A 14,106-nucleotide genomic window follows, 5' to 3' on the forward strand; every position below is an offset into this window, starting at 1 on the left:
GCCTGTATAGTTAGAACAAATTGATATATTTAATCTAGGCCTATGATAATGAGCAATGACTTTTTCTTCTCAATAGAATTAAGCTTCTTTAAAAACCCAATAAGGAGTATAACTTAAGAACAGGTCCTTTGCTTTTTAGAGGCAAGTCACACTCAAAGGGATACTGTAATGCTCAGAGTCCCCGCTTCATGTCCCCTGGCTTCATCTCTCAGTTGCTGGCTGACTTCTGAGAAATCACATGATCACTGGTACATCGGGTTCATGCACAGAGAGTTTTGTTTTCTTCATTCACGGCTGTATCCTTAAAACCTTAAGCGGCACCTGGTGCACACTGGCAGAGGAGCATTCAATGAATATTCGTTAAATGAAGGAATAAACCTGTCCCCAGGGCACTCTCTTTGGATCACATAGCAATGGAAGAAACGATGGGGAAATATCCAGAAATACTGTTGACTCAGAGAGGAAAGGAAACCATTTTTACCTATTTATTTAGAAATGGAAACTTAAGCTAGCTAAAATATGCACATGCATCACTGTGTTTATATGTGCATATAATATACATAGAGGTTAAATTCATATGGCATATATGTAAATCATATACACCTATGCAGAGTATAAGTTGAACATATATTCTTATCCTTGCATGAAGAAAGCCTTACCATTGACTAACAGAAATAGAAATGTTTACATGTGAATGTAGGTAAACACACTTCCACAGGAAAAAGAACACACCAAAATATAGGAATGTTCCTTATTTGGAACAATAAGGAACAATAACAATAACAATAAGGAATGTTCCTTATTCCTGCAGTTCCTCAAAATCACTTAAAAAGCACATTTCTGTATCACTTGGTTTGCTGAAGGAGCTGTATTTGTTACATTACATTCCAGATTATACTGATTGAATTTTTAAAAATTTTTTTAATGTTTATTCATTTTTGAGAGACAGAGAGAGAACGTGAGCGGTGGATGGGGCAGAGAGAGAGGGAGACACAGAATCCGAAGCAGGCTCCAGGCTCTGAGCTGTCAGCACAGAGCCCGACGCAGGGCTCGAACTCACAAACCACAAGATCATGACCTGAGCAGAAGTCGGATGCTTAACCGACTGAGCCACCCAGGTTCCCCATACTGATTGAATTTCTGCTGTATGTTTGTTGTTGCAGTGGAGCCATAACTCGCAGAAAGCATCTATATCATGAAACAGAAGACTCTTTTCTAGATATAAGGCCCTAACCAGAGTCAAGTCAGAACTTTCTAAAGCAGCTGAGAGAAGAAAACTCAAAATTCATTGGTGCTAACATGTACTGCTTCCAGCTTTACTTAATATCATTTTCTAAGCTCCTGCAGTCATAAGTTCCGATTTCTTATTTTGTTTGTTTAATTTTCTGAAGAATTTCTGAAGGATGACAAAGAGCCAGATGGCAGTCATTCCCCTTCCCATTGGTGTATTTCTTTATAACTTTGATGGGGTGTGTGTATTTAAATTGGACCAAGTCTGTCTGTGCAGGGGCCTCAGGAAGACTGGAAGGCCAGTGAGGGAGTCCCCAGAGCCCAAGATGCGTAACTGACATCCCTACATCACAGGATTTAGCAGCACGCAGGACTCCAGGATACCTTTGGGATCCAAGGGTCTGACTATGTTCTGGATTCTACAGCATTTGTAAAAATGCTCACAAAAGTCCCCCGACAGCTTTCTTGCTTTGAAATCCAGCCAAACAGTCCCTGGTGTCTGTGGCATTTGTTCCCATCTCGTAGCAGCGAACTGGGAAAGTGCTGGATACCGCTATAAAATTACGAAATAAATTTCATTTAGCAGTTTATTAATCACTGTTCAAAGTGTCATTTTTAAAAATACCTCCTTAACTCTGGTGGGAGTATAAAATGGGACGATCATTTTTGGAAGACTTCTCAACAGTTTCTTAACAAAGTTAGAAAAAACACCCACCCTGTGACTCAGCAGTTCTACTCCTGGGTCTTCAACCAAAGAGAGGTAAAAACATGCCCACCAAAAAAAGTATACAGGAATGCTCATGGCCACGTTAGTTGTAATACTTCAAAACTGGCAACAACCCCAAAGTCCCATCCACAGGAGGATGGATAATAAGTTGTGTATAATAAGACTATACAGCGATCTAAGCGGAATGAATTCCTGACACACTAATGAATCTCAAAAAAGATGTTGACTAAAATCATGCATCATGTGATTTTCTTTATTTGAAGGTGGACAACAGGAAAAACTAATCTATGGTGGCAGAGGGTGGAGGATTGACTGGAAAGAGACTCAGGGAACTTTCTGGAAGGTGGAAATGTTCTTTTATCTCCATTGGAGCAGGGAGTATATGCATTTCTTACCAGAGGTATTAGCCCTTAAGCAGGATTGTAATAAAGGCCAAATGAGACCTGATATGGTTGTCAAATCTGAGACGACAAGGAACTTATGGAAATAGAGTCACCAAAATTATCATTTATGGGTATGCCTGAAACACAGAGCTCAGACAACACAGAGATGATAGGATCAGGTCATCACTGGCCAATCCATCACCTCATCCCTGAAAGCAGGTATTTAGAGAGCCAGAAATCAATGACTAATTTGCAAATTCGTATCAGCTTGAGATACCCCCAAGCAGTATTTTGACAACTTTGAGAGCTTTCAAACCATCTTTCAAGATTTCAGTGAGTTGACAGACAATATTGAGCAATTCCACTAGATGGCGCTGTGACCACTGACACTTTATAATCTTGTAAGGTTGTGTTATCTAATCATGGGGAGAAGAGACCCCAGGCAGACTGGTGGTCTGCCTAGCTCCCCTCCCCCACCTTCGCCCCCACCCCCACACACTCCTCTCCCTTTGTGTCTGAGAATCATCCTCATCCTTTCCCACCTGGCCCCATTTGCCAAACCATCCTCCCAGCCCTGTGTGCTCAGAAGTGACATATCTGTCATTTGGGTGCCTAACTAGCAGGTGAGCAGTGGATACCTTTTTTTTTCCTACTGGGTTTTGAACGCCAGGTTTCATGGCTGGTGGAAAGCCATTTGTGTCTTTTATGTAAAGAACAATGTGATAAGGCTTATTTCCCAGGCCATCAATTAGGCTGTAAATGTCAGGGGCAAGCAGCATGGAGGGCTGGTAAAACAGAGAGAGGAAGCTAACTAATGTGCTTTCTGCCTTTTTAATTTTCCCAGCTGGAAAACTGGAAACAGTGAAGTGGGCATTCACCTGGCCACTGAGTTTTGTCTTATACTTCACGGTACCCAACTGCAACAAGCCACGCTGGGAAAAGTGGTTCATGGTGACATTTGCTTCCTCCACGTTATGGATTGCAGCCTTCTCCTACATGATGGTGTGGATGGTGAGTAGACTCAGGACCCCACAGCATTGCTAGATCTCTTTAGAGGGAAAAATGTGCTCCAATCAGAGGGGAATAGGGAGTGGGGTTTCAGCCCAGTAACTGTATCAGTCAGCCATTACCTCAGGAAACTGCCTAACAAACCATCCCTAAACTCAGTGGTTTAGAATCACAAGAATTTATCCTCCTGCTCGCATATCTACAGGTTGACTGTGGTTTGAGTCATCTTAGCAGGCACTGACCGACGGAGCAGTTCTCCTTCCAGCTACAGCATGATTATGTTTGGTTCAGGCTGTGGGTGGGTTTCATGTCTACTCCATAGGTTTGCTCATTTTCCTTGGACCCTGTGGCTACCCGGGGAATGTTCTTCTCATGATGGATCATTGAAATGCTAGAGGACTGGTGGAAACATGAGTTGCCTCCTAGGGCCTTGGCTGGTGACTTGTGCCCAACATCAATGGGAGTAGGGAAAATATACTCTGCCTACTCTAGCCGGAAGAACAGCAGAGCCACAAGGCAAAGGGTGTGAAGGAAAGGCATGAAGAATCAGAGAGTAATAATTCCCTCTGTCACAGTCACTTCCCCTAACTGAGTCTCAGTTTACTGTCAACCAGTAAATAAGGTCATTAGACCCGGAGACCACTCAAGGGTCCTTTCTGAAGCTAAAATAATGATTCAAGGACTGGCATTGGTTGTGGGGCTATGGCTCAAAAGAGCCTCTGCCCCAAAGCCATTTTAAGGCAACACAACCATCCAGAGTGCATTGCCCATTTACAACTCTGCTTTTTAACTGGGGAGCAAACCTAGTCCAGTCAGAGTTAGGCAGAGATGAAAAGCTGTGACAAAACTGCTCAAATCTAAATTAATCTGGTTCAAACATTGAACAGAACTGTAATATAAATTCTGGAGAATTAAACCCAAGATCTAGGGGCGCCTAGGTGTCTCAGCTGGTTGGGCATCAACTTCAGCTTGGGTCATGATCTCACATTTCGTGGGTCTGAGCCCCACGTCGGGCTCTGGGCTGACATCTCAGAGCCTGGAGCTGCTTCGGATTCTGTGTCTCCCTCTCTCTCTGCCCGTCCCCTGCTTACTCTCTCTCTGTCTCTCTCTCAAAACTAAATAAACATTAAATCCAAGGGCTAAAAAAAAAAAAAAAAAGGTTCTGAAGAGATTATTTTGGAAATCATGGCAAATTTGTAAACCTGACGGTTAACTCACAAATTATCCCTTGCCTTCAACATCAACAGATAATTTTTTTTTGTTTATTTACTTTTGAGAGAGGGAGACAAAGACAGTGTGAGCAGGCAAGAGGGAGGGGCAGAAAGAGGGAGACACAGAACCTGAAATAGGCTTCAGGCTCTGAGCTATCAGCACAGAGCCCAAGGCGGGTCTCAAACTCACAAACCGCTAGATCGTGACCTGAGCTGAAGTCAGATGCTTGACTGACTGAGCCACCCAGGCGCCCCTGCAGATAATTTTTTTCTAACCCAAATCTTGTAGGGTTTCTCCCCCATGCAGGATTCATTGATGTTTTTATTTGATATATTCTTTGGGTGCCGTCTCTGTTCGAGTTTGGGGAATAGTTTTGGTGTTCCTAACCTCCAGGTGCTAGCTGGTTTTCCCAGGTCCACCAACCTGCAAGCCTACCAAGCGACCTGGAGTTGCCCCTCCTGTTTTCTTCCTTCCACCCTGGTGGAGGTTCTAAGAAGTTCTGAGAAATGGCCAAGAGTAAGGGAGAACACAAGGAGAAATACAAGACTTGGTCCCAGCTCCCTGGAGAATCGGTTCCCCAAACTCCAGACAAAACCGCAAACCTGGTAATAATGACACTAGCAAGAACAGGAACCCCAGCTCTGTTCCAGGCCAAATGCCACTGAGCCAAACCGGTCCCTGCAGGGACCTAGCTGAGGGTTAAGAAGGGAGAAACACAGCTTGGCCAGCTCCATTTCACAAAAGGTCCCTGGGAACAAGTGCATCTCACTTTCCTCCCTGGAGAGTGGGAGACAGAGAGCCCCAAGGCCGTCCCCAAATCAGTCCTGCACTGAATGGACATCAAGGGCATTTTCTGGTTTGAGAGGAAGAAGCCAGGTATCCCAGCGGTTTACCATCCCCCAAACCTTTGGATGGGGAAGGAGCAACTGTGACCTTTGGAGCCAAGTCAGGGATAGGTGTCTCTTACAGTGGGGCTGAGAGGCCAGGTAGAGCTGAAAAGAGAGTGTGCTACTTACAACACATGGTTTGCATTTCTCTTAATTTTCTGGAAAGTGAAGGCGCTCAGGTGGCATCGTGAAATGACCTAATCATCTCTGCTCCTGTGGATGGACCTCTCCTTAGGTCAACATACGGGAATTGCTTTCTTTTACCAGTTGCCTCCATTTTACCACTGGCCCTCAACAGCTAGCCTCTCCAACTCCCTGCCTATTTCCCCTCCCCCCTCTGGAAATCAGGGGCCAAGAATGGGCACATTTGCGTAATGCAGGCACTGCCTGGGTAGCACCTGTTTCTGCCTTCTGGCTTAACCCCTTCTATGCAAATGGTGGTGCTGCCTGTGGAGAGGAGCCTGGCTGTCCCCAGCCTTCCTTGAGCATTGCCTCTGCTTCCCATCTGAAGAGTGGAGGTAATCTAGCACCTACCCTGTAGGTTTGTTGTGAAACTTTAACAAGTTAAAACCATGAACATCACTTAGCACGGTGTCTGAGTATTAAATCAATCAACATAAGCGAGTATAGTGTGGCCGTTGTTCCCACGCTTAAGGTTCTTGTGAATTCCAGTTGTGCAGCTTGGAACTCAGATACCTAAATTCCCGGCACAGGATGGCAGTCATCCATTCTGGGTTTCTTTCCCAGGACCAGTCTGAGTTTCAATATTCTGTCCCAATATCACCTTTTCCCAGAAACTGTTTCTCCTGTCTCGAGATGGCTGCCTCGCCTGAAAGGAACATGTATAAAACACCAGTCTTTGGTTGGAAAACTTGGGCTTCATCACCGCACCCCGGTCCCCTGACCTGCAGTCCTGGTCTGCTCCATGAAATGTTCTTGGCCCTCTGCATTGATACAGAGAGCGGGCATTGCTCCCTGGGCAGACTAGCCAGACTGCAACCTTTTCTGTTTGTCAGGCAGAGGATCCACAAGTGGGTGGGGCTGGCACCGGCTCCCTGCTCACCACCTCTTCCTGCCTCATCCAGGTCACAATCATTGGATACACGCTGGGGATTCCTGATGTCATCATGGGGATCACCTTCCTGGCAGCTGGAACCAGTGTGCCTGACTGCATGGCCAGCCTCATCGTGGCCAGACAAGGTGAGGCCTCCAGTTAGATGGGGGCAGGGATAGGGGAGGAAGGAAGGCCTCCCTATGGGCAGGAAGAGCTTTGGGGGATCCACATGGTAGTTACCAGGGTGATGGGTGACTTCAGTGCTGTGTTGGTCAAAAAGCTAACTGGCATCAAAAGAACAGGGAAATAAGCCAGAAGATCTACCCTTAAGAAAGGCAGAGATGTTTTCTAGGTAGCACCCAGAACCTCTTCTGAAGGTTGTATTACCATTCTTCTATTATTAAAAATAGTAATAAATGTAATATAGCTAACCTTTGCTGAGTGCCACACACTGAGCAAAGCAGTTTAGGTATTGTTATCTTATTTAATTTAAACAACTCCATGGGGTAGGGAAAATCATATGCCCATTTTATGAATTAGGGAAACTGAGGCTTAGAGAAGACAGACTCCATGACCTAAGGTCTGCCCAGCTGCAGTACCCTCGACAGTGATGGTTGCCACAGGTCAGTCATCAGTGTATGGCCCACCCTCCGCTCCTTCAAAACCAAGCTCACAGGTGGACGCCCCTTCCAGATGGCCATGCCCTTCCCTAGCACCACTCTAATTTATATGCCTGCTTTGTGCTAGACGGCATTTGTTTTCAACAAACACAATGTGCAGCCGTAACACTTAGCATAGTATCCTCTAGATGTACTCACTAAGTTTTGCTGATTTCATTTATTCATTCATTCATTTATTCATTCATTTAGAGAGAGACAGAGACAGAGAGAACATGAGCGAGGGAGGGGCAGAGAGAGAGAAAGACAGAGAATCCCAAGCAGGCTCCACACGGTCAGCAGGCAGAGTCCAACGTGGGGCTGGAACTCATGAAACCATGAGATCATGACCTGAGCAGAAATCAGGAGTTAGATGCTTAACCCACTGAGCCACCTCGGCACTCCACATTATTTTTTCTTAATAGTACTCAATTATTTAGAAGAATTGAGAACAGTGTAGAGCAGTTGGGAGATGGTACTAAAATATATGGATTGGTGAGCTCATGAGAGGTTTAACAGAACTATCAAGTTTATTCCTTTCTAGAAGGGTGTTTCAGAATCTTTGGAACTCTATTTGGTGTTTGGAATCATTCCCATTTAGCCAGTGGTCATGTTTGAAGTAAAGGTCAACAGCTCACTAGAATGTGCATCTCATTCTATTCTGTTCTTGTCATATTCCATTCCATTGTATGCAAAAATGCATATGCTGTTGAAAATACAGGTGATGGCCTGGGAAGGGAATCACCTAGCAAATGAGCTAGTAGACCTACCAGCTAAGTCTCTGGCTATCAGACCAAAGGGTTGGGAGAGTCCCTCTGGGGTGCCCTGTCCTACCCTGAGATCTCCTTTCTAACTCAAGTGACCTCTCATCCTCGCAGGCATGGGAGACATGGCTGTGTCCAACTCCATTGGGAGCAACGTGTTTGATATCCTCATTGGCCTTGGTCTCCCATGGGCCCTGCAGACCCTGGCTGTGGATTATGGATCCTATGTAAGTGGGTTTTCTCCGTGATTTCTCTTTAAATCTAGGGCTACACGGACACTGTTTTCAGGGCAAAGGAGATGCGGTATTACTAATATCGAGGGGTAAACGAACTCTTTCTTATCCAAGTCCTTCCAAAGTCAGGCTTGTGGGCACATTCAGGACTCAAGAACAGAACTGGCAAACCTTTTCTGTAAAGGGCCAGATTGTGATACATCAGGCTTTGAGGGCCAAACAGTCTCTATCACAACCATCCACCCCTACTGCTGTGTAGCCTGAAAGCAGCCAGAGACAACGTGTAAATTAATGAGCATGGCTGTGCAAACAAAACTTTATGTATAGAAACAGAAATTTCAATTCCATATAATTTTTATATGTCATGATACATGATCTATGATTCTTTCCATTTTTTTCAACTAGTGAAAAGCATAAAAATCATTCTTAACTCATGGGTTATGCAAAAACAGGAGGTGGGCCAGATTTGGCCCATGGGCCATCATCTGCCAACCCCTGTCTAGTGTATTTGTTTTACAGGCAAAATAATTTTATTTGTGAAGGAAGGGACACAAAATATAATAGACCCTCTCTGTCAGGGATCTGGTGACAGACTGTGAGGCGATGGCCTCCGTGCTCTTTCTCAAGCCTGAGCTAATTGTGACCTCAGGTAGATTTGCAGGTGAGCTACCCGGAGGGTCTGGCACTCTTTCCCATTCTTTGAAAATGTTCCCCCTCTGCTGATGGCACCACTGTCCTCGACACTGTCTGAGGACTGAGGGAGAAACTACAATTCAAGATTTTTGCCTGGACACAGGAAGAAAAGGGTAGCATGCCTCCAAAGTGTTTACACCCAACCCAGTGCTGAGTGCCTCTCTCAGTGTGTTACTGAGCATTACCTTAGTTTAGCTGCAAAATTTGTTCAGTAATTGTATATCCTGCAGAAAATCCTGCGGCTCAGACGAGGGTTGTCATCAAAGTTGTTTGACAAATGGCCGTTTCAACTAGGGAAGGTGTGTCCAGCCAGTTACAATGAAATCAAAATTCATACAGAAAGTCTACGTGTTTTTGGTTCATGTGAAATTACCTGTTGACTGAGAGATTTCATCAGAGAATAAAGATAAGCATAAGGGGATGGAAAGAAGCAGAATATGTTCTAAGGAGTAGAGATCTCTTCTATTTTGTCAGTGAAATTGGGTAATGATGTGGTGAGAGAGGCCACATTACCTTGGGGGGAAGCTGGTTTTTGGAGATGAAATCTACATAACTAGAGAGAACCAGCCATGGGGAAATGGGCAGGGCAGGGCATTCCAGGCAAAAGGAACAGTCAGTGCAAAGGCCCTGAGGCAGAGACGCACTTGGCATGTTGGAGAATGTCATGCTTATTCAAAATCATTCCTGGCCTTGAGCCCAGGAATAAGGACCACCAAGCCTTGACTGATTGTAATGTAAACAGATACATATCCACCAGAAAGGCCAATTCTTCAGTAGCCCCCAAACAGTGTACCCTGAACATCATACTTCCCAAGCTACCTGCCACCTCTGACATTGTTTAGAGCCAAGCTAGCGCCCCTCAGAATCACTGTCCCTGAAGATGCCCTATATTTCCCCTCCTGCAGACTACTCTGCCTCAGATGCGCATACCTTATCACTCGTCCCATTTGAAATGATGTCCCTTCTTCCAGGGGTCCCTATTGCCCTTTCATTCAGGATTCCTTTCTGGACCCCACCACTAAATGGGATCCCTGCACACCCTTTGTTTTTATCTCACTCATGGCCCTTGAACTTGGCTTCATCTTATTACATGTTAAGTGATGAATGTAGAAGAGACACTGAAGAAGTGTCCTCCAGGTTGGCCCCTGAAAGGACATCATAAATTGGATAGTCACAGGATTCCAGACAATATTTCTAAGATTTTTATGAGTGACACTGTTGTCAGTTAGGCACTTATGAAGAGACTCACATCAACCAGATTCACAAGAGTTTGATGTATGTGCTAGAATGTCAACAGATGGTAGTAAGATATGTAAGTGCAAGATAGAAAGCATACTTATTCTGGACAATTTGTGTTCTGTTTTCCTAGGTGAAGACCTTATGTAGGAGGTAGTTTGGTTTTTGGTTTTGGTTTTTGGTTTTTTTGTGTGTGTGTTTCTTTTTTTCCTTAGATTTCTTTATCTATTTTGAGAGAGAGAGAGAGAGAGAGAGAGAGAGAGAGAGAGAGAGAGAGAGTATGCCCGTGTGCATGCATGTGAAGGTGAGGGGCAGAGAGAGAGGGGGAGAGAGAATGTTAAGCAGGCTCCATGCTGTCAGCACAGAGCCCAGCACAGGGCTTGATCCCCTGAACTGTGAGATCATGACCTGAACCCAAATCAAGTCAGATGCTTAACTGGACTGGGTCACCCAGGCCCCTGTGTTTACAGTTTCTTTTTAAATTTTTTTTAATGTTTATTTAGTTTTCAAAGAGAGAGAGAGGGCAAGCAGGGGAGGAGAAGAGAGAGAGGGAGACACAGAAACTGAAGCAGGCTCCAGGCTCTGAGCTGCCAGCACAGAGCCCAATGCAGGGCTCAAATCCATGAACTGTGCAATCATGACCTGAGCCGAAGTCCAGTGTTTAACCAACTGAACCACCCAGGTGCCCCTGTTTCTTTCTTTTTTTTTTTTTTAAGTATAGTTGACACACAATGTTACATTAGTTTCAGATGTACAAAGTAGTGATTTGACAAATCTATACATCATGCTATGCTCACCACAAGTGTAATGACCATACAGTACTATGACAATACCATTGACTATATTCTCTTATGCTGTACTTTTCATCCCCATGACTTCTTCATTCCATAACTAGAGCCTGTACCTCCCATGGGTGGGAGGTATTTAGGGAGCCCCATGACTACCCACAAGTTCAGTGACTCACCAGGAGTATTCACAGGACTTAGTAGCAGATTTTAGTCGTGGCCAAGGTTTATTATTATAGCAAAGGATATGGAGTAAAAGCAGCAGAAAAGCGAAATGCATCAGGAAAAATCCAGAGAGGTCAGATGCACGCACAAATTCCTGCCCCACCAGGTCACATAAGACATGCTTTCTCTCTAGCAGCAACCTGTACGGACATGTGTGAGATATCTCTATCCAGGGCAGTCCACTGGAATTTGAGACTTTTATGGAGTGCTGGTCAGGTAGACACATTCCTGCTCAGTATACAGCCATGATAGCAAAATTCAGAATTCCAGCATAGACCCCAGATATACATCATAAAGCTCGCTAAACAATCCTGACAAGCTGGTACAGCATGCCCCATTGCTTTGGGAGCACAAAACAACATCATTCATCAGTAACACAAAGAACATTCCAAGGACCGCATTCTTGGGGATTGGCTGAGGATCTGTCATCATTCTAGGCTCCCCTAGAGGCATGCAAGGATTAAGTAACCAGACCTGCTGCCTTAACACGTTCTGCATAGAAGATCAAATGAGAATTTATGTGTTAGAGTAAGTATCACTACTACTATATGTATCATAAACAACCCCAACACTTCACTGGGGCAGCCCAAGAAACATTTATTTCTTCCTCCAAATCCCCTGCAGATATTTCCATCCTGGCAGCTCCCATGGCTCTTCAGACAGAGACTCAGAGTGGGGCTTGTTTCATCCTGTGGTTCTACCATCCCGGAGTCCTTCTCCAATAGACACACAGGAAGCAGAGGAAGCAAGGGCATGGGATATTATGCAGATGGTTTTGTGATGAGGACTGAAGGTCGTATATGTCCTCTCTGCTCCCACCCATTGTGTAGATAAGTCAAACATTCCCACCTAGATGCAAGAAGGATCCAGGACACTTGTTTAGCTGTGCATCCAGGAAGGAGAGGCAATGAAGATGTCAGTGGACACTAGCAGTCTCTAAAGTCTGGAGTGTCTGGTTGTGAGTGGGGGCCAAACAAGAAAGAGGATTTAATGGACAACCTTTTACAGGAGCCGTTGAGTTGCTATTGTCTGAGGCATCAGCTCGTATCATAGGGCTCTTCTCCCTGTCATGACAGCCATCCTGGGGCACACTGACCAATCCTGCCTCTTTGAGCTCCTTTTTCTGAGTCATATGTGGACCCTCCCCCTCCCAGTTAATACATCTTTCCTGTGACCACGTTGAGAACATATTATTGATTATATCGAATCTCTCTCATTAAAGTAGCTGCTTCCTTAAATCACAAATCACCTTGCTTCTCTTTCGCCATTCCTCAGACAATCTCCTGGGTTTTTCTACAGTCGAGTCACCTTAACTTGACTTTGTTTTTCCTTTTTTCTGATTATCAAAATAGCACATGGTCTTCATTGAAAATCAGAGAAACCAATGCCAGAAAACTCTGGAGCAGTTTCTGCCCAGTAGAACTTTCTGTAATGATGGAGCCTGTTGTATGTTGTACTGTCAAATATAGTAACCACTAGCTCCATGAGACTTTTAAGAACTTGAAATGTGGCTCGTTCAAGGGAAGACTTGGAGTTTTTTCTTTTCATTTTATTTTAATTAATTTCAATTTACACAGCCACATGTGGCTTGTGGCTGCCCATGAGACTGCAGGTTCAGAGGATGAGATAAAAATCATGCATAATATGATCTGTAAGTATCAGTTCTCAATATTTCTGCATGTTTTCCTTTCCATATTGGTTTATATAGCTGACACTCCACTCTACAGTTATGTGCATTGCTTTTTATACTCCTCATTATATCAAACATCATATCAAGATTTCCTTAAAAGCTCACTAGAAACATCATCTTTAAAGGCAACTTCATATTCTTTACTTATACCAAAATTTCCTTAACCATGCTGCTGTTAGACACATCTTGCCTCAAGATTTTCACTGTTATAAATAATGATGCAACACACATCTCTGTAAATCATTCTTATAGATTCTAGACATCTAAAAAAAAAAAAACTCTACATAAAACTGTATTTACATTTGAGGCTATTTTCCCAAAGCTGGAATTGTTATAAAGAATATGAACACCTTGAAGTTCTTTATTTGTGCCTAATTGTTTCTTGCAAATGGCAATATTCCTTACATTTTCATTTGTCCTTGTTTCATTCCTGAGATTTGGAGGACAGCTTCATGGCACCCTCACATTCTTTTAAAAAAAAAAAAAAAAAACAGGCGTTACCCTGACATTCTGACCAGAGGAAGCCGTATGAGGGCGAGCTTCCTTGCGGCACATAGTATGGGCATGTACATACTTGAGCCATGAAAAGAGTGTTGAATATAACGTGAATAGCACAACATAACTTCCTCTGAAGTGCTACTAGGGACCCTCTGTCGTTACTCAGTCACACTCAGCCTTGGGTGTCTCCCTCCCTCCAGAGATTCTCGCTTTGCTAAATGCAATACTCTGTCTCTCATTTCCCGGTCCGTCTTTAGATCCTATCTTCATCAGCACCCCATCTCTGCCTGGTTTCTGTGCACCTTAACCCAGCTCAGAGCACTGGATGTGGATCTGTTGAGTTCACCAGCAGATCCATCTGGTGTGTTCCCCTGTTGCATTTCCCCACTTGTCAGAGTTATAAAGAAGTAAAATTCAGACCTGTGTGAATTTCAACTGCTTTTTGTTTCCTCTGGTGAAGACCAGAGAATAGTGGCTAAAGAGCGGGCAGCAGGGGGCACCAGGGTGGCTTAGGCAGTTGAGCAACTGACTGGCTCAGGTCATGATTTCATGGTTCATGAGTTCAAGCCCCACATCAGGCTCACTGCTGTCAGCATGGAGCCTGCTTTGGATCCCCTGTTCCCTTCTCTCTCTACCCCCCCCCCCACATTGGCATTCTCTCTTAAAAATAAATAAATAAATAAAATAGTTTTGAAAAAAAAGCAGGCAGCAAAAAGATGAAAAGAAATGGTGTTCTAAATAACCTGGAAAACTGATCCATATATAATAGACTTTTACCATATGGACTCTCTCCAGGGAGGGATTGACAGACAGGAGCAGGAGACG

At 44.2% G+C, this 14,106-nt stretch overlaps 1 protein-coding gene and 1 long non-coding RNA gene across 4 annotated transcripts in view; one reads left to right on the plus strand and one right to left on the minus strand.

Annotated features, from left to right (window-relative positions):
• The window catches only part of SLC24A3 (solute carrier family 24 member 3), a 502,919-nt gene that overhangs the window by 446,921 nt on the left and 41,892 nt on the right, over positions 1-14,106 (plus strand). For all 3 annotated transcript variants that reach the window (XM_042980972.1, XM_042980970.1, XM_042980971.1), the window contains exons 13-15: positions 3,185-3,351; positions 6,533-6,647; positions 8,036-8,148. In XM_042980972.1, coding sequence (XP_042836906.1) covers positions 3,185-3,351; positions 6,533-6,647; positions 8,036-8,148 — 395 coding nt within the window. The remainder of the gene's footprint in view (positions 1-3,184; positions 3,352-6,532; positions 6,648-8,035; positions 8,149-14,106) is intronic.
• Positions 6,073-6,507, minus strand: LOC122237271. Its single transcript, XR_006215614.1, has 2 exons — positions 6,353-6,507; positions 6,073-6,276 (listed from the first exon to the last, which is right to left on the minus strand). It is a non-coding gene; the product is annotated as an uncharacterized LOC122237271 (long non-coding RNA).

This window comes from Panthera tigris, chromosome A3, assembly GCF_018350195.1.
Source record: "Panthera tigris isolate Pti1 chromosome A3, P.tigris_Pti1_mat1.1, whole genome shotgun sequence".
NCBI lineage: Eukaryota > Metazoa > Chordata > Mammalia > Carnivora > Felidae > Panthera > Panthera tigris.